Source organism: Prorops nasuta, unplaced genomic scaffold (assembly GCF_024137725.1).
Source record: "Prorops nasuta isolate Cenicafe-Biocafe unplaced genomic scaffold, Cenicafe_Pnas_1.2 PNAS00008, whole genome shotgun sequence".
Classification (NCBI taxonomy): Eukaryota; Metazoa; Arthropoda; class Insecta; order Hymenoptera; family Bethylidae; genus Prorops; species Prorops nasuta.
The window spans coordinates 3,284,067-3,305,918 of record NW_027116805.1 but is presented as its reverse complement, the minus strand read 5'-3'; the positions used below and the strand labels follow the sequence as shown (position 1 = coordinate 3,305,918).

The following is a 21,852-nucleotide window of genomic DNA, read 5'->3' as shown; positions in this document are numbered from 1 at the left end:
AGTATCGGCAATAGTGCACATTGCCTCCAGTGTCGATAAATTCAATTTTTCCCCACCACATTACTGTTTTTAAGGAGGCAGGAACTTTCACGAGAATTTATGGAAATGCCTCTTCCGACCTTTTCATTATGAAATTAGTTTCGTGATTTTACAAGATTTTCTTGAATTTCCCAGACAATGTAATCTTAAAGGAGCGTTGCACTTGTACCAGGTTGAGAAAATTTTACGAGATCTTTGGAACGTAGAAGCTTGAAAAACTCTCTTAAATGTTTTTAATTTTACAATCACGAGGAAATTGTTAAATTGTCTCAGAGTTTCTGCTGGAACACTCTTGATTGTTCAATCTTGAAAAATCCTATATCACGAAGCTTCGTCGGATAGTACTATACTAATCGTGCAATATTTTTTAAAACTAGGGACAATTTTGGGAAAACCTTGCAAGCGTCAAAAATGTTGATTCTTCTTATTGCATAAAAACCTGGAAATACAGAATCTTGTCAATTTATTTAAACAAGTTTTTGACGTAGAACTATTTATAATATTTTAGCGAAGTTTTCGCCGAAATATGTGGCCTTCGTTCGATTGGAAGTCAGAAGTGCGATTTAAGGATGATTGAAAGCTTCGTGAAAATCGACCTGATTTCGACGCGATAAAATCAGTCAACTATCGAGAAGTTTGCAGATTGAAGCCACTCCAATCGCTTGGCAGATCGAACCAGAACCTTTTAAGTCAAGTGTCTACAAGCTATTCTTTAAGCTCCATTTTTTTTACACTTTGCCCAGCCAGTTAATCAACTATTCGGCCATAAGGGACTGGACAATTCCAAATTGGGAATGAATTGATAGATAGGGAACAGGAGTTGGTAGTATTAGCTTTGGAATCCCTAATGGGACTCCTCTTGATCCTGTAATCTCTAATGGCTGACCACTAGTACAAGTCAAGTTTCCGGGTGCCTATAAACGGTTCTCATCTGCCACTGACGAGTCCATATCTATTTAACTTAACAAATTCAAGTTCATACACCTGTTAACGAGTATCAAACCATCTAATCTACTTTACTAATTCAACCGAATCGCTTCGTCCTAAATTGCTATATTTCTGTCTTATAACCAAACGACCTTAATTATACACAGCCAACAAATTTAAGTTCACACGGATGTCAAATTAACACCAATTTATTTTGATAAATTAGCTAATCCCCTTATTATTCGCTTCGTTTCAAATTACTTTGCTTCTTTCGTTAAACCTAAAGCATTTTATAACATTTATCGACTCTCAAATCGTTTCATTCCCTTGACTAATTTAGCAAAGTTCACGGTAGTTTGCTTTCTACCAAATTTCAATGTTTCGTCTTTTATATCTCCAACTCACCTTAATCTTGTATGGTTAACAAATTCAAGTACATACTCCTCTTAAACTGTAAGCCTCTTTGATAATTCGCCCCTGAGTCTAGTTTCGACTCACTTGCTTTTTCATATACCTGAGCCATTCAACTATGAAAATAACTCCAGTGAAATTTAAATTAAAAATAATCGAGTAACACTTCTCATTCAACTGGTTCTTCACCAATTCATCAATAAGCATTTTTTTTTAATCCCTAGGTTGAGTTACTTCGCGTGTTATACGTGGTTTTTTAAGGCATAAAATTACAAAATAATATAACACCCTACTCGTAACTCTCATTATTTTTATAAAAATATTGAAATTTTGTGTTAGGATGCCAATATGAGGGAATCCACAATACAACAAATAATGATAATTTAATTACCATATTTTGATGGTATCATTAGAGGAAATTAAGCATAAATGCGTAAAGCAGTGTATACTGAAGAGGTTAACATTAGGTAATTGTTGAAACGGTTTGGTCACGACCCCGAGATTACACGATACGACTAAATTATACTGGTGAGAGCAGGAAACTATAGTGCGAACGCCTGTTAATGAGCAGTAAACCATCAAAGCGCCACTGGTCATTAAGATCTAATCAGAAATTTCCGTGTTTGATATTTAATTGCCATAAAGGCTTTAAGCAGGTATGGGGTGGTGGATGTATTATCAAGCTATACAATGATCACGTGATAAGTCTCGATACAATATCTGGACAATAAATCTGTGGTCTACTTTGGTGTGGATAGGCAATAAACAGTAGAAGCAGCTTGCGGACAGATCCAATTAGTTGAAAAACCAACTATCCATGCCTTATATTTTGCCGTTATAAGCTCATGAAAACTTGCAAGTGGTCCTTAAGCACGTGATACTTCTGGGTTATGGCGTAACTCTAAGGTTGCTGGTCTAAACTGTGTGCTCAGCATTAAGGGGATTATACGTTCATTCATGATTCTCACAATGAATCGATAGAGTGTGCTTTCGAAAGGTGCGAAAGCTCTCTCCCTCTCAATTACAGTCAGCTGTAGTCAAACATGCTTGAAAATTGACACCAACCAAACTCTGACGAATAATTCAGCAACAAATCACTAAAAAATCTAATTACAATGAAATTTTATTGCTAGAATATAAAAAATACTGAAAATTTACGTACAAACCAAGATTTAAAACGCTTTATAATTAAGAAACGTCAAAGGTCATAATAATTGATTATAGTAAAGCTTTCGTTTAAAATTATAGTCATCCAGAAGTTTCTCGGTTGTGGCAATTTAATCGAGCGTGCACAGTGTATAGAAAAAGTGTGGAATTGTGACAACCAGAGTGTACTCATACATTACTTATTTATATGCACTCGTGTTAACTCGCGTCAAACAACACCAACTTTTATCCACTTTTGTCAACTTGTTGTACGATACGATACATTCCACGGAGCTTTGTTACTTTCCTTTCATACGCGAGTGGAGCCATCTATTTGCTCTTAAAAGAAACATCCACAACTTTGCTTGTTATAAGGCAGCTTTTGAAACGGTGCTTTTGACACGGATCATTAGCAGCTTGAATTATTTTGCAGCTTAAAATGCAAGGCTTCGCCCGGTAGAGTATAATATGGATATTATTCAGCTGGCAAAGCCACCACTATATTTTATTCGCTCAAGTAAAGCTTCCATTTGTTGCAGCCTGAGGAGTAATCGATTTTACTGGCTACTTTGTAAAAATTCATGCTACAGATATAGTTTCGACGGATGAGCTTTGTACTTCCCAAAGAGGCTATTTTTTATCACTGGTTTCAGTTCCTTAACTATTTCTTGCATGTGAATCAACATTAATTTTTAAATGTTAATTATTGACTAAATTTGTTTAGGCTTTTAAATCTAAAATATAAATTTCATCGTACGTTAAGTTATTGTTTGTTAAGTCAAATATGTAGATTTAGTATATTCAACGTGGTTTGGAAATATGTATTCCAGATGAATCGTAAAGTTCTACATTCATAATTTTATTTCTACTGAAGAAGCTTTGCATTTGCTTTGAGAAATATTAAATTTAGCTGCTTGACAGTAGCTCGACAGTTCTCTACAGTGTTTTGTATACAACGTGAGAATTGGCAAGGTTTTTATCAGATAACCACAATTTCTCAGTATTGACTGAGCACTGTAAGCTTAAATCGGTTTGTCGCCGTTATCCAGTGTTTGGTACTCCTGTTACGACCTCTCTTATCATCCTGATGTTTGCCCAATTGATTATCGATATCGACACAGCCTACTTTCCTACAATATTGCAGCGATTATGAAACATTACGTTGCAGTGGCATTCAACAATGGGCTGTGAATTCTAAAAACTTATAAATAAATCTCTTATATCTCAAAACACTAAATAAATTTTTGCTTATTCCTATCGAGGACTAACATTGAATATACTGGGAAAAATAAATATAAATACAAAGACCTTTTGAATTTAATCATCGAGGAATGACTTTTGCAACATTGTTCCACGTACTTTCATTCCTAAGAAGTCGAATTTATTTATAGTATCACCAACAGCCCTTGCACAATAACAGTAATCCACGTTTTCTTCATCCTATACATTCTAAAAATGTATTGATAATTCCTACAAAAAATTGCAAGCATCGGAAACGCTATGAATTCCCAGCAATAGTATACAATTATGCAAAACTGTAATAATTTAAAGATATATAATGTTTGTAAAAATTTACTCGAATTTATAATTACATAATATTTCTACTAAACGACATAAAATAAGAAAAAAGAAAAACATAATTCTATAACAATGTGTTAGGTCCATATTACTCGTCACATTTACTTAACAGGCATGAAAATTTTGACTAACAACTATAGAACATAAAAAAAGATCACTGTCTCCATCCTAAAGCACAAAATGAAAAGGACAGAAATTATTATAACTGTAAATAGAGATGAAAAACGTAAAGTAAAATAATGTGCGAATATATTTAAAGAAGAGCTTAGGTTGGGTTCATGAAAAGAGTGGGATATATGTAGGAAAAGTGGGTAAGGGCATGAATTTGCCGGGAGCTGTAGATGATTTTGGCATTTGGGGTAGAAAATAATTTAGGGTAGATTCGCTTATCTGGATTTATCGTGAAAGCTAGGGAATTGACTGGTATCGACATAGCGCTTAGCGTGCTTGAGTCGAAGCTTCGGTAGGTGGTGCTGTTGGCTGCCGGGTCAAAACGGTGCACGCTAGCGGTGCACGTGCTTGGTCTCTCTTATCGTTCCCCTTTTTGTGCCCCACCAGTCGCGCGCCGCCGAATCCCACCAACCGACGAGTCCGTGACGTCAAGACGCATTGCGACATATCCCTCTGCACGCTCTCTGTCTCTTTCTTCAACCCCCTCCCGTCCTACCTCCTTCTCTCTCCTGCTCTTATCTTACCATTTCTCCTTCTCTCTATAATTTTCTTTCCCATATAACCACGTTCGTTAATTAGCTTTCTACACATTTCTCTCTATTGTACATCTTACACCCCCCCCCTCCACCTATCAACCTATCCACCTCAAGATAATCTCACCCTCCTACCACTCCTCGCTTTCCATTCCTCTCTCCTCTTCTATTTTCAGCAGCGTAGTACTCGTCGCTTTATCACTGAATAATTATCCCAATTCTTCTTCCCCCACTCCCACTACACTTGTCAATTCCCATTAGGACTGACAATAATCGTAGGGCCCCCAGAAGCATTCTCGATCCACAGGCTTTACCTATAGGCTTACCTTAACCTCCCTACGTCTCGAACACTGGCCAACCTTAATGGGATACGAGAGCTGGCTAGGTTTACACGAGACCTACACGAGGACGTGCAACAACCCTGTTCGCATTCTATTGACACGATGATGACCCAAACACGACCAAATTTATGTTTCTCTATAACTAATGGGATTTCGCGTCGAGCGTTGCTTATACAATTCTGCGTTTGAGATCCCAGTGAATTTCACGAACATCGATTTACCAAGAATCAATGGAGCATTAATTAATCTCCCGATTCTTAATTTTATCTTTAGGTTTGTTTCAATTTATCAACAACTTGATGAGCTGGCAGGGTTCAGTTTATGTTGCTCGGAGAACTAATGGAATTTCAAGTGAAGCGTTGCTAGAGATCCTGGAAATAGGTCTTGAGAAGATTGGAGAAACGTGAAGTAATTAGAACGGTTGATTAATAATAATATTAAGACGATACGATGATCTTTAAATTTATTTATTCAGGTGTCAGGGTAACGATAGAGATTTAGAGCTTAAGATAAGGTTCTAGCTGTTTATTAAAAATGTGTAATGCTGAGGTTGAAATAGTTTCGTATAAATTTAGATTTATGAAAGATATTATATCCGGTTACGAGAAACAAAGTTCGAGTAGCTAAAGACGAGTTAGTGCAGCTTTGATCATAACTAAAGACTGGCAAACTGGAAGCACGGTCGATAATGTTTGGACAACAAAGGCTTTAGGTCTTTTAGTCAACTTTAGTTAAGATTAAGATCATATTTATAGCCATACCTTGACCCTTTCAACTGGGAGAGGACAACGTTGAATTTATTTAGTATTATCTATAGAATTCACAGTCTTTTTAATTTTTATTGTAAATTTATTTCAATATTAATTGCTTCTACTGCACCATCAAAAAATTTGCCTGGCCTGTTATGACCCTTTTCTACTTTTGTAATTTATCGAGTTTACCTTAATTGCAGTTTTATAAAAGTGAAAAAACGTAGCTATGATAAATTTCTACAAGGGGATGACTGATCGTGGTCTTTTTCTGCTTTAATTACATTGCCCTATTGGGGTTGCATGAAGTTTTTTCATCCCTTTTCTAATTTGATGTCAGGTTTCGTTTCAGACGTGTATGTTTTACTTTTAATTTATATTTTTGATTCAATAGTCGACTATTTCTAGTTATTTTCTACTTTAACCACGTTTCCACTGTAAATTAACAATTTTTTTAACGTTTGTACTCGCATATACAATGGAGGTACCGTATACTAATTAAAGACAAGCTTTGTGTTACAATTTCTCCTTTAACTGCCTTCTTGCATTTATTCAACTCTTTTAATATTCACAATTTCCTGTTAAAAATTCACTACTCTATTAATTTCTCCAGTTTTATTTTTACCTTCGACAGTGTCGTGAATATTTCAAGACTTGCAGTTTTCATCCCTGCACGAATGTTGACAAATGAAGAAACGACATTAGTAATTATTTATCGGATGTCCATTGGGATTATGTAACCTTGCGAAAAACGCACTTTTACATCAGAAATTTGGTAAAAAGTTGGCCAAAATTGAGAATATAGACAGAGCATATGAAAAAAACAGTGAAGATTTTGCTATGATATCTATTTACATTTCACATAGAACGATTTGCAACAAAAATTAAATAACAAATATAATAGTCGAGTTAGCATGAAAGCAGCTATGCAAGAGCGAAAAATATATAAGAGGGTAAAAATCCGATGGTGAGCGTTGTTCGCGTGTTCGCAGTTGACCCACAGAGCTAAAACTCCTGATTGAGAGCGATACTGATTACATTTTGCTTTCGCTAGAACATATTTATCGTTAAGAAGTTTTGAAAAGTTCACTGACATCCAGCATTATGAACTCACGATTTTTTAAACTATTTCATTTTTATACCAATAATGAAACTTTTATAAATAACTATTGTATTTGTCACGAAAATTTTTCTCATTTGTGGCATAGTTTTTTGTTTTATATTAATTTGATTAACTAATTGTTATTCAACACGTTTGCCTTTATTTACAACTAAGCAGTTCATTAGTACCTTCTGCAACTCTTCACTTCCCAGGTTGCTACTTTATTTCACTATTTATAGCATAGACACAGTAATACTCAAAAGTATTTTGCCCAGATCGTCAAACTATCAAGCAAATATCTACAAGACAAAACACATGCAAATAATATGAAATATAAATGAAAAATAATAATTAAAGTTAATAAATGTGTCCCATGGTACTGCTGTCAATTTGTTAATTTTTAAATTTGTATAATATAAAAGTTTCTCAAATTCAGTAAAAGCTACTGAAGTTTTAACGTTGCACGTGCCTTTTTGCCTTGAAATTGTTTTATTCGAGGGGTGCAAATGTTTGATGTTTGCCGAATACTTTTGGATGCAACTGTACAGAGTTATGCAGTGTTAATTTGCACAAAGTTCATTAGTAGAAGTCGAAGAACTCGAGGATTTATGCAGTTTTTGAGGGAGATAGGTCAAAGCAACACAGGTTGCCAGTTTTTCTTGGTTTTTAGTCTTGCATTGTTTATAGGATCATGTGATTGGAATGCCAACTGAGCCGCCGCTCATTTCCGCACAAAACCGCGTTGGACACTGCAGTGCACCACTCCTGACGGTACCCACAGTAACTAGGAAACTGCATTTCGGCCCTTGATCCCCACGATTACGTCAAGCACGGCGTAGGCTTAGCATGGCAAAGCGGATGCATAAACCATTCAACGCAGTTTACACGTACCTACACAGCAAGCTCCCTGATACCTAAAATGCATATTCAGGCTCATATTAGCTCTATCAAATTTTTAGCACTGTTTCATACTTTCTCTCTAAATTTTTCTTAGGTTTTTATTTTTTTGAAGAAAAATATATTAATTATTACATGATATATATATATGTTTAATATTCATTTTTTTACCTAAGATTTTGGATATGGCACAATTTTGATCACGTGTTCAGTGTAACAAAAAGGAAGTTTATAGTATCAGGTTTCCCTCAATTTTCCTTGTTTATCTGTTTACATTTCAAGTCAGAAGTTCGACTTGTTGTTAAATTTGGTTGGATGTCATCCATGTTTCGAGATTTCTCCAATTTGTTACAGAGAAATTCTTCACTTTGAGTTTAAATTGTATTATGTTGTTCTATGCTTTCATTTATCAAACAAAATTTTTCCTTGAAAACAAGATTTTGAAGGGTGTAGTTATTTTTTATTCTTATTTGTGAGAATAGGACCAAGCTATGTTGAACATTTTGCTGAAAGAGACAAGTTATAGTCCTGTCTGAGACTATCAAGGGACTCAAGCTGTTTGCTTTTATATTTGCATTATTTGTTTACAAGCGTTTTGTGTATTGTCAGCTTGCCAAACCAACAACTCGGTACCAACCCCTATTCTACGTTAGCTTTGTAATAAATGTGGAGATTTCGAGGATGAATACTGCACTGGCTCAACCTTATTTCAAAATAATAATATACGTGTTAACGTTTGTACGTTCAGAGTCTACACTCGTGCGATTTAATAAACTAAACTTTACCGTATTTTGAAAATAATAGAATTTGCTATACCCTTGTTTAAATGGTTTAAAAACTTGCATGTAAAATCTGCGTTGTGTATTATAATAACAGTTCAGGTTCTGTGCTAATGAAGGAAAATTTTAAAACTTGTTAAACTAGTAAGTTTAATACGAAAAAGAATACAAGAAATAAACAAGTCTAATGATAAAAAATAAAAATAGATATATGAATGGTTAACTATGTTTAACAACTATGTATCAGATAAGAGAGAAAAATCGTTTTGGTAACGCTGGGTGATTAAAGGTAGAGCTGCTATTTAAAAACACAATGAAAAGTTTGCACGCTCCTTTACAAAATGTAAATTTTTAGACCCTCCCAATTTAAATGCTGATATTCTAAACAGAACAACCCTGTATCTATAATCTGATATCACATGTGTCTGTGTATGCTGCACATTGAAAAGCGAAAACCAGGTATCTCGCGCGCTTCACACATAAGTGAGTCTTTTCACTGTAGGTTTGGCATGTATACGAAAATCTATAAAATGTTGCGTTACTAATACGAAAATTGGTTGGCTCGAAACCGTTTCAAATGCTGAAAGTCGAGTTAATTGAATGAGTCAAACGGCCTCCATTTTTTATTAAGCATTTCAAACCTCTATTTCGATTTATTTCTGTTACATACACAAATAGAGTACACAGGCTAAAAATTATAGCCTCAAGCGTGAGTGTTTTAACTACCGGTATAAGTTATATACTTTTTGAGGAATAAATATAGTACACTGGAACATTCTTGAATGTTGGAATTACCAATAAACATTTTATTGTTAAGTGGAACTTTTGGGACAGGTAATCATATTACAAGGGTTTGAATAATATCCATCATTTTTATGCGAGTAGATTATGATTTTTCAATAAATGCTTCATTTAACCAAAAGAATCAAACGAATGAGTTTGTTCCAACTTTTTCGAAACATTTTTTCAATACTGCAATTTTTTCAGGAAAGTGGATACGTTCTATTTAAGAGAAAATAATTTTCTAAACAGCATTCATTATAATTTAAAGTTAAGACATAGTTTGCTTCATAAAATATTTGCTGGAAGATTGAATTAATTTGACCAAACTGTCAAAACAGTCAAAACTAGTTTCACCCCGTTTACTAAAAGAAATCGAGTCACCGTGGCTACGACCGTCTGACGTCTGGCTTTGCTATTCCCAGGCCAAGCTGAACGAGCCTTCGTTTCCAAAATACATTAGGTCTCTGCTCGTGTACACTTGGAAATAATTCAGGAACGCGCACTGAAAATTTTAGTTAAGAACTCAAAACTTTCGCGTAAACAACCAGCAAGTCAATAATGGTGTCCCAATTTTCTTAGACTCACTCCCAGAGCTTTTTGAATATTTAATTATCAATTAGCTGTCAAAGCATCAAATTTTTACCCTTAAAATTGCTAAAAGTGAAGTTTGATTTCTATTTTCAAGATTAAAGCGCTTTTCTGAAAAAAAGTTCCCATATTCGGTATGCTGTTGAAAAATTGTTCAAAATTTTGTTTGCCGGATGAAGAATAAAATTTGCTGAAAATAAACTCTATGAGCTTGTTCGCACTTAGACTTGCCCCACAGTATTTAATTATACAACAGCCGATACACTCTCGATTAAAAAAGTAATTAAACTTTGGAATTCATTTTAATTGTAAGATGGCTGAAGCAACGATAGAGCTTTGAATTTATTTAAATAAGTATTTACGTTTGTAGGAGACAGAGAGAGAGAGAGATAGCGAAATAAATTTAAATCAGACAATAGTATGATATAATTGATAAGATTTTGGTTTATTTGACAAATTGGTGTAAACAATGAGTCGTATATGTCATACATCGGAACAGTGGAGCGTTCGTTAAAACAAAATAATAGGATTCTGAATGAAAGGGGTCACCGAGCGAGAGCAAAGCAGCCAATTTCTCTCTTGCTAAGTGGATCAGGAGCATTCATGAAAGCTTTTGGAGCAAGTTCAAACCGAAGGAGACATTATGACGATTCTCCTTTGGTTTACGCGAACTTTATCTAGGCCTTGGAACTCGTTCATCAAACTAATTCCTAGCCAAGGTAGCACTTTAAATAATGGAATCAGTAGATCACACCTACGCGCACACAGTCTCAGCCAATTTTTCGAGATTTTTCACCGATGGTGAAAGAGAAAATCGATGGAAAATGAAACTAGAAAATTTACTAATTTTTGATGTAATACACCCATAAAACTTGTGACACTTTTCACACCCACTCGTGCCATTCACGAACACACGTAGATTTTAAATTCGGAGCACATCGGGTAAAGTCGTGTTGCCCAGTGCCGAATGACTTTTTTCACTTTGATCGTCGTCAAACGAACGGTTAATAATTCACAATCAAATTTCAAAAATTCAAGGTCATCATTGGTTAAAATTTTTAAGAAATTCATATGGAGAGTGTTGTTAAATCAGAAATTTCGCCACGAAATGTATGAAAATAAAATGAAAAGCGTAAATAATCGAACGAACTACGTTTTTCAGTGAATACATGCTTGGCACCTGTGGCACTTTTCATTCTCGTGGCGATCGTCAATATACACGTGTGATGTCCTCTCGTGGACCTGCACAGATTTTAAATTCGAGAACTATTGGGAAAATTCGTGCTGTTCAATGCTAAATGATTTTTTCCATTTCCCACACCTATCAAGCGAATGGTTTAAACGATTTGCAATTTACCGTTATCGAATCAAGGTCTTAGATGGTTAAAATCTTCATAAAGTTGATATGAAAAGCGTTGTTCGATCAAAAATCACCTAGAAATTGGTGAAATGTCAAATGAGAAAAAATAAAAACCACTGGGCTACTTTCTGGCGTAGTACAGTCTTGGCACCTGTGGCACTTTTCATACTCACGCCGAATGTGAACATACACGCGTGACGGTCGTGGACCTGCGTAGATTTTCAGCTCAGCCGTCATCGAGCAAAGTCGAGTTGTCTAGGTCCAGTGCTGAATGATTTCAGCTACGTGATCATCGAAAAACGAACAGTTGCTATTTTGAAACCTACCGCGAGGGCCTAAAAAGTTTCAAGGTCATCTTTAGTTAGGATTTTTAAGATAAATTCTCGTCGATGTACGAATAAACGTCTATAAAGTATTCAAAGTGTATTAGACCTTTGGGCAATATTGCTGAAAAATGACTGAGGAGAAAACAAAGGCATCATCGAATTTTTCGAAGGGTTCTCTAAAAATGAAACCAGTGCCAAATTCGATACGTGAATACTGTGAATTTTTATAACAGATATCAGTTTTGACCACGTGTTACTGCGGCATAAATATAAATCAGACTAAAAAAAGTGTGAATTGTGAGTAGAAATTTCAAGTTGTCGTCAGACAAGATTCTTGCTGGTGTTGTATATACTTCGTGCTTTGGTCTGTTGCTATAATCGAGAACCGGCAAATTGCAATTCCAATAATATAGTTTGGCAAGATGTAAGCTTTAAGGCATCAGACGTAACAGTTCGAAGTGATTGATGACCGGATAATTGATCACTTTGACAGAAACAGCTTGCCAATGACCGCAGGAGAGTTTCAGAAAGTCACCGGAGACAAATAACGATTCAACAAAGATCAATAATGACTAAAAATCAAACTTTATAAAATATAGTTTTTTTTTCTTAAAACTTTGAAATTATGCAAACCTTGATGTGGTTTCTGTACAAATAATTACTATATTTAAATGAATTATTCAAACATAATTTTTATCAAATCTTTACAAAAATGTTATTACTAGAAAGTACGGGATTATCCTTAAAATGTAACTGATCCGAAATAAAGGAATTTCAATTTTCCGTCGAGTAATTAAAATCATTCGAGTTTCATTAAAAACTCAAAATGTAACTGTGTATTTAAAGAAAATGATTGTTAATAACAATCTTTTAATATTGCTCGAAGTAATGACATTTCTAAGAAAGAATCATTCTATCTCAAGACGCGTCTGAATTTGGAGGTACAAGTGTGTGATGACGGGAGTCTTTAAATTTATAACTGTCAGTGATTTTTGTGAGAGTGAAAGAGAAGAGGAGAGAGAGTGTGTGGATGTTGACAGAAAAAGGAGAAGAATAAGAAGAATAATAATAAGAAGAAAGAGAAGGTGGAGGAGGAGGAGGAAGAAGTGGTGAGAGGGGCTAAAAATTTCAAGTGACAGCGATGCATGCTGGAATGAGAAGTGCCTTTATGGGTATGGGCATGGGTGCACAATCGTCGAGCTTTATGGGAGGCACAATCGTGCCACCGTCATCGAACTACCGAAGGTACGAGCAGGTAATGATGTTTCTTAATGCAAGCATCACGTTAATTCCCCAGAAGCACGTGGATGCCATACGTATCATCCATTGCTCTTGGCGAATATAACTCGGAAACTAATATTAGATCTGTAACGCTAGTTTCTCGCTTGTCCCGAGTCTTCTAAGCGTCTCACCCGCCAAACGTAAGATTTATCACCCTCCATAAAACCAACCTTACTATTCCAATACCCATTACAAACTGTGTATACTTCTTTGAAATCGTCGCTGGATTGTTTTATCAATCCCGACCACAGTTTTATGATAAGATCAACCATCTATTTTTAAAGTGAACATTTTCAGAACTATCACTGGACATTTGATTCTCAAGTAAATTTAACGTTTAAACGTTCGGTTAATTACTCACCATTATTGAATGATTCCATTGATTAAGCTTTACATTTCGGTCCATTAAACTAATTTCCAGAATTACTACTGATTAGGGGAATTAAATGTATAGCTTCCAGTTGATTTTGTTTTAAACTGCTGAGCTGGTGATTTTCTTCGGTGTATTCTAAAAGGGTAAATTTTGCAAGTATATAGTTGTTTCTCTTCAGTTGGTCCATTGTGTAATAAGCATGGAAAGCAATTATCGTAATGCCAGAGGTTTAAATCGCAAGAAAATATAAAAAGTGTTCATGTGCGTGAAATAATGAGTTTCGAGTGACGTATCATACACATATGCACACATGCATCTGCCTTGACGTGTTTCGAGCACTCTGATGCTCAAAAGGGCAAAGCTTTCTGGGAACACGAGGGATTCTGATTCAACGCGCGCACTACCAACTTTCCATGGCTTTCATACAATTTTCAATACAGAACGATGTACGTATGTCTGACCACTATCTGCTTTCTCCACTTGTGTTGTATTTGTTCTAAATATAATACTGGTTTCATCTATTTTAAGACAATTGTTAAATTTGTTCGTATCTACATTATAGCTAGACTTATCTATTGGTAACAAAGGCTTCGAAATGACGTTCAGTTTCGTTTAACAAAATTCAGTAGAAAAGAAACATTGGCGATGGTGAATATAATGATAAAAATGTATTCACAATGATACTTTTTTTTAACATATATTCGATTTTAATATCAGCTCACGGTTTGCTGGCCTTCCGTGACACTCATATACAAGTTTTAACACACGTTCAGCTTTTTCTGCTTAACATTAGTCTCTTCTTACTTTCGCAATTTTTCCTTATAAAATGTAGATTTCATTTGATTTATTTTACATACCGATAAATTTGATTCTCTTCTTTATTCAGAAACGATTTTTCGATGTATATGTTTGATTGCCTGGAAAAACTATTAGTGGAAATGGAATGCTGGTCAGACTCTGAATTTGTAAAAAAACAATTCTTAAGATTTTCTTAAAATATATTTGATTTTTTTTACAAAAGTTTAAACAGTGGAAGCTTTTGTAATATTTCAAACAGCTCTTTAAAAAAGTGCTACGTTTTGTATAGGTCCACGTCCGTCTAGACTCAATTTCTTGTAATCTCAGTTATTTTTATGCTCTCTTAATGTTAACCTTGCTCCGAATTTTCGCAGGTGTTTGTACAATACGAAAGTATTTTTTTAAGCAATAAATGATACCGGGAAATACGGGAAGTCACCTATAATTTAAATATTAACATATATACATATATTTTTATATAAATAGTGTTCCTTAATTTTAAGCTTAACTAGTGCTTTGCTAAATTAGCAGCGTAGCAACGAGACGTATTGGAATTTGAGCGATGAATGTGGCGCAGTAGGATCGGTGCGGAATGGTCAAACACGTGGTGGCATATCAATAACAGAACAGTGTCGTAGAAGTACCGACATATTTTCAGCTACAAGCGTGGAATGCTTTCCTGCATTTGCCGCACGCCACACACTCTTCGTCGATTGCGCAAAGCTCTTGCTAGTAGACTCGCCTACGGATTTGACATCATAAATTTTGTCCTTTAACCTTTGCACTTTTGTTCCTTTTATACGCGTTCAATTTCGGTTGCTTAAAACAAGTACATCCGTAAAGAACCATTAAAAACATTCGGCTTAAATAAACATGCAACATGCAGCTACGATTTATTATTGCAACCTAAGCTTGGAAAATGTGGAAAATAAGCTAGAAATAAAATCTTCCTGGAGGAAAATATAGGCTGGGTATTATAAGTAAGAAATGAGAGTTTTCAAGCCAGCGGCAATACTTCTTAATCTACGCGGCCTGTTAAAACTTCATCGCACACAAAGGATTCTAATTCGTATTCATAGGGTGTCCGTGCTTTAATTGGTTACACAAGAGCCCTATAATGCACCAGAAAATATCTTAGGCATTTAGGTACCTTATGCATTCTGATTAAGGATTAACGTTGTGTTCAATCTGTCTTTTCCCACTTGTTAATAATTATAAAAGTGCTTGCTGGAAGTTGTAAGCCTAAACTGTATGTGAATATTTTTTTATTAAAAGACAAGAAAACTGAGTAGCTTTTTAAGCCTTGCGTTAACGATTCTTTCTACTTGCTCAACGACTAAAAACCTTAATATTCGCCTTGTTATTTTTTTTTAAATAATAAGTAATTATTCAAGAATGATGATTAAAGTATATATATCGTCGAATCTAAAGAAATTTGAAAAACTCACGGTGTCCTATTTATCATCGCACTCATAGCTATTTAATATCGTACTAGTCTGATTTCTATTTTTCATCAATTATGATAATAATTGCCAAAAAGGTTTCTTACGCTTATTTAAAACGTATGCAATATTTTAGGCCATTATTAGGGAACAGCTTGCTCGATCATTCTAAGCCATTAGAAATGTTATATTAGCCACATAACGATATGTTAAGGCTAGTTAGTAGTGTTTCCAACAACAGTATTCGACTCCAAACCAGAAACATTTGTACAAACGTTGGCGCTTATCACCAACAGGTTTCCAATGATTAGTTTGGTTAATTTCGTGCTCTTCTCAGGTTATTACAAGATAAATCAACAAAATTTCTGAAATTTCACACGACACTAGTGCTTTTTCACAAAGGAATAAATGAAATAAAAATGATATATTTAACATAGAAAAGTCTGAATAACAATAGAGTCTCGCTGTTCTCGAAATTAAATTTTTCATTTTTGACTACGTACATATAAGTACATATCGTACATCGGTGCAATTATGTTGAAGCTTATCTTCAGCGGAAGGTTTTTATTTATTTATGTTATTCCGTATCGATAAGTACGTGGTTGGTGGTTGGGAATACTAGTGCGCGTATAGGGTCACCAGGGACGAATGGGAGGGGAAACGGTCTGTACTGTACAGACACACAGGTATGAGGGCTGCTGCTCCATAAACACCGACTTGGGGCAAAAGTTTTTTGCCTCAGCCTGTTACCCACTGTACGAGACTACAGTGAGGTAGTCCCTGCTAGCCTACTCTATGTGTTGGTTCAGTCAAGCTTGCTCCGTGACTCGCTACTGGCGTTCACGACACGAATACACGCGAGCGAGCGAGATATCGATGTTAGGCTCGCCAACTAGTAGAAAGAGAGCGAGCAAGAAAGAAAACACATGCTGGCCAGCTACGGAAACGCCTCCCGGTTGCATGCCTTATGCCGGGCTTATGCCAGGTGATGCCAGCAGGTCAGGAGTCAGTTATACCAACGCCGTGACTCCATTCGCGTCACTCATTGGTCCAATTCTCATCAACCACTTGTCGCGACCACTTTGCTAAATTTGTCTATCTCTGATTTGCCCTCTTCAACCCCTTCTGTCTTCCCACTGTCCTCCAAAGTTCACCATTTTTCGACCACGAACACCCCCACGTGCTACGATTCCATTCTAGAGTGCTATAAGGAACCACTGGTCAGCATCTAACAAGATCTTTATCACTGCGAAACCAGGGTGGGTCCAATTTTAAAATGAATCACTGGTTTTTCCGGGTGGTCGGTTTTTATTCGTTTTAGCGACGATCAGTCAAATCTGTGTGTTTACACGTTCTTCGAGTTAGCAGCAATTTCGTTTGTTTTTAACAAACTTTGGAAATTTTAAGTAGTCAATGCCTGGTTTATTGCGCCGATTCTTGTTTATAGCGTTTCAACACGGAAATGATTCGACTCGTGGGGGTTCTCGTCTTCTTTTCTGGCCTTCTGACGTGATTTAGAGCTTTTCAGACGCTCTCTGTACAACTGTTGAATTTGTGATAGACGGATATTTTTGAGTCTTTATTCGGGACAAAACGTACATAAATCATTTACCTTTCATATATTGACTAGAATTAGTACATTTCCAATAATCTATAATTATGATGTATGATTTACTATTATTCGCTATCTTTCATTCCAACGAAATCTGTCCCTATTTATTTTTATGCTTTACAATTTTCACAGTACTTACCTCTACCTTATATTCAGTAGAAAATACCTTACTGGTCATACATGCATTGACTTTATTCTAATATTTTTTTCTTCTTTGTGCAATTATAAGAAACAATCTTTGCGATTGACTCGTTTAAGAATTTATCAAAGTAAATCTTTCGTAAAGAAACGTTTATTCGAGTCGAAAAATCTACATTTTCGGTAGCAGAAAAATTGAATCAGCTTCTGTTTTATCCATACAAATTCGCCACACAACGAAGAATCCTCTTCAGTCTGAAAATACCTTGTGAGTTGAGTTTGAAGTTATCAGCATCCGTGCTTGATAAAGTATTTTACTGACGGTTGCTAAGCGTAGATCGTGTCGACAAAGTAGGTATTAGGGCTTTGTGCAAAATAAGTGGTAAAACCTAAAATTATAACGGACATTCCGAAAGGGATGAAATTGAGTTATGGGAAGGTATGACAAAAGGTGGGTGGAAGAATTTTCAAGCAAGAATCGATAGGAAAAGGTGACGATCGTGGTGCAAATCGAGGTTAGCGTGCCGGCACACACTGGACCCGGAGCTTTCCAGTATTGACCGGGTGCCAGTGGCGTTATTTTCATCAACGCCATCTCACCGTTCCTCGGTGAACTCGTGGAACGAACGCTTTTGGCGGTAGGGAGGTGTAAAGTATATATTCGACACAAACGTCTGCACGTTGCCGCCCTTGCAGAAAAGTCTGTCCTGCGTGGTGGCGTCGAAACTATCAAAACCGAAAATAACTTTCTTCATCATCCTCGACGAAAAAAGAATTACGTGCGACGTATCAGCCGGCTGTCTCTTTCCACGATTGAAAAAGCATCGATCCGGAAGCCAATACTTATCGTGAAAACTGTTTTTTATTTGTCCTAGCAGTAGCAAATGGTGCGTGACAGTATATGAAACATAAATACCGGATCGACCTGATAACGAAAGCTCGTTTTTACTACTGATAGGGAAATGGGATTTGGAAAACAATCTGTGAGATATCGCGTGGGGAGCTTTGGATGAGAGCCAAGTGTTTCAATGTTACTCGACAGTTCTATTTGCGATGTTTTCACGTGCTTCTTCTCGTTCACTTCATTTTTTTTTTCTCGTTCAACTTATTCGTTTGATTCCAATGTTAAAGTGCTATTTTAATAGTCTCTTATCGATACTAGTGATGCCATCGAACGGACTGTTCGGTAACTTTAGGGAATACTTGGAAACTACGAAGAACGATAGTGATGTTTAAACAATTAAATATTTCATTGATCCGTATTCTTTTTATTAATTTCGATTGGGCTACTACTAGTTTCGCTGTTGTTCATATTTAGAGCAATATGGAAAATTTTTTATATTGTTAATTTATAAGAAAGTGTGGTTGTTAAAAATTCTTATACGTCGACCTCGAATATATTTGTTGCAAACTACAATTAATATGGATTAAATTTTGAGTTTTTTTTTAATATTGTTAAAACTCTCTAAATAATTGGAACGAAACAGGTGTGGCTTAGATTGTAATGTTAGCCCGGAAAAGCTGAAATTAATCGTCGTGAAATCGAGACATGCAGGATAATAAAAATACTTCTAGTTGAATCGTGATGAAATTTCTCTCCGGCATTTCTATTTATTCTCGGTGAAATCGAGATCAATGGCGAGTGTATTGACGGAAGGATCAAGAAAACGCAAGCTGGTGCAAGAATTCTGACCCGAATGCGTTTTGCAGGGGTCACTGACGATAACGAAAGCATCTGGGGTCATCTCGGTGAGAGGAAAGTTTTCGAAGCTGAAAATTTAGAAAGGCTAGAAATTGGGGAAAAAGGAAACGATGGGGGTGGAAAATGTTTTAGGGTTGGAGGGTGAAGTGGTCGAAAATGGTGAAACCGGGAGGAGGGGTTGGTCGTTTTCGTGGTTTAAGCGAGATGGTGAATTTCTTTTAGAAAGCAACGTTTGGTCCTTAAGGGAGGATAATAGCAGGCAAGGACGAGAAGGAGAGAAGTTGGGGGTGGAGGAGGGATCGAAGATCGAGCTTGAGGCGATTATTGAAAAGACGAAGATAGGAAGGGAGCAAGTTCCCCGGAAGCGTTGGCTACCAGCAGAAACCAAGTTTTTGGTGAACCAGCAGCCAGGTCGTTGCTGGAGTGATCGAATCATCGAGTTGAATGGGTGGTCCAGGCTCCCGTAGGGTTACCAGGCACGAGCTGAACGCGGTGCCAAAAAATCACGTGGTTGGCCACGGGGAACGTCTCCTGGGAGAGCCGGCATCCTCGGGCTGTGATTGCCACGCGGCGCCACGTCGTTTGGGGACCGCAAGGCACGAATTGAACGCACTGTCAACGAATCGCGTGGCCCAAAGCATCCATCTTGGTTGCAGCTGCCAAGGGGTGCCAAATCTTCGCATTGGCTGTCAACCACCCTCGCCACCCCCACTCGCCTTGCTTCACGTCGAAACCAGCACCAGCCCAAAAGCTACCACCCCTACTGGTATCGGTGATAAACAACACCCTGCAAAAATTGCTAGGACCAGCAATAAGCCCCACCTTGGTAACAACGGAAAGCAATCAGCAATTTTCAACAGCAACGTGAAATCAAATTGCAACGTGACAGTCAATCGCTTATTCGCTGGCTTCTTCGGGGGGAAGTTCATCAACAGCGTCGTCAAAGTGAACGATCTTTTCACTGGAATCAGCAACAGCAACGACAATCCCAATCTCGTGCCCAACGGCAACGCCAAAGCGGTTGCGATGTCATCACCACCGAAACATCGAAGAGGCTTCGACCCTAATGATTCAGGCGTCACTGATTATCGAAGATATCGACCAGTTAAATCCAAGCAGCGGTGAGTTCCAATTCTTTTATCGTCCTGGGACTCATTCTTCTGTTTCACCAGTTATAATTTGCAGGATCCTGTAATATGGGACCAACATTTTTCTCCAATAATCCCACATTGCTCAAGGCTGACCACACTTCGTTTTCCCTCCTTGCTCGTGCTTTCTTAGAAAATAATACTTCCTGCCTCTTCTGATCGTTTTCAACAAGTTTGTTTTTCAACGGCTTGTCCTTTATGGTATTCGATTTCGGCGAATGTAAAGTCTACTGGCTATATCGTAATTTTTCTGATAGGATAAATCGCAATTGGCAAAGCTTTTCATCCACTTGGCACATGTACCGTCCGAAATAATATTTCCTCTTTTCTTTGAATTCTTCCCACGAGGCATATTATCGTCCATCGATACATTTCGAAGGATGAATAAGATGAGAATATATATATATTAAATTTAATATTGAATTTCGATTAAATCTCTACGTGTAAATCCAGACAAAAATTCATCTCAATATTTTTTCATCGAAAACTATTATTTGATGAGATTGCCTGAAAAAATATAGTTTTTACTAATTGGAATTTTTCATTTTCCTCAAGCTTATATTAATGTATTTTAAGTGAATTAAAAAAAGTGAGAGGCAGGATGTATGAACATAGCTTATCCTCGCATAACTTCCTTTTCAAATTTTGTCGTTCACCTCACACAGCTTTCACTGACGAGGGCGTGTATGCACAATGTTCACAGAGGCTTTGTATGTTCTACACGGTGACCTTGGCCGCAGGAAACAGATCTCCCTGACCTTCCGACACATCCAGCACAAGGCATAGAATACACATAAGCTTGCAATGTTCTATGTTGGATCGCTTGGCTGATTGTGACTATTGCCAATCGGTGCGAAGCAGACAAATTTTGCTCGACAGTACAACGCAGCTTCTCATCTTCCTTCTGCCAATTAACCATGGATTTTCCACTCCTGGATCATCGGACTTTGCTTAAATATCGACGAATCTCCTGCAAATACCAATTTTAGCAGAATATTAATAAAAACCAGACAAGAAAAGGAGACCCCAAAGAATCTAAAGAATTACAGAAAATAATTAAATACTTTTCCAAGAATTTTTGAAAATGAAAAAACTATAAGTATAAGTGAAGAAAGGACGTTTGAAAAACTGATAGTGTTTTTTGGTATAAGCTTGAAATGAGATTGAGATGGAATGAAATGGAAGGTGGACGTTCGTGTCTCCATTGGGAAAAGCTCATTCACTATGTTCGATCGCCGATTGGTCGAAAGGGACCCTATGACCTGTACGTGGAATTCTTGGACGAAGCTGGCCTCTCCAACAACTTACCATAAATCTCTCTACGGAGCTCGAAGATCAGGATCGATATCTGTACATGCAAAGACTCTTCGTTAATCTTCTTTTCCTCTTTTTTTTTCCTTAACTCTCAACAGCTCACCCTTCGCGCAATCACATGTGCATTCGCTTCTGTGAGCAGTTTTCTACCCTCGTAAGAAAAATATTTTGCTTTGTACTCTGTGTCATCGTAGAATCCCAAAATTGTTGTACAAACAAATATATAAAGAAACGTTATTTCTCCAGTAAAATTGACTTCAGATTTTCACCGACGAGGTAAATGAGAAAAGAAGGTAAGTTAGTTTTGCAGTAGT

The 21,852-nt window shown here is 36.6% G+C and overlaps 1 protein-coding gene across 10 annotated transcripts in view; it reads left to right on the top strand.

Moving 5' to 3' along the window:
- Window positions 1-21,852, top strand: part of shaker (Potassium voltage-gated channel protein Shaker) — a 143,516-nt gene that overhangs the window by 33,354 nt on the left and 88,310 nt on the right. For 6 of the 10 annotated variants that reach the window (XM_066730924.1, XM_066730925.1, XM_066730921.1 and 3 more), the window contains exon 1: window positions 19,358-20,197. The exons of 3 other annotated variants lie outside the window; for them this stretch is intronic. In XM_066730924.1, the coding sequence (XP_066587021.1) occupies window positions 19,521-20,197 (677 nt within the window). In that variant the 5' untranslated portion in view covers window positions 19,358-19,520. Of the gene's footprint in view, window positions 1-12,858; window positions 12,976-19,357; window positions 20,198-21,852 lie in introns of those variants that run through there. One more of the 10 variants, XM_066730930.1, reaches the window with a different exon arrangement.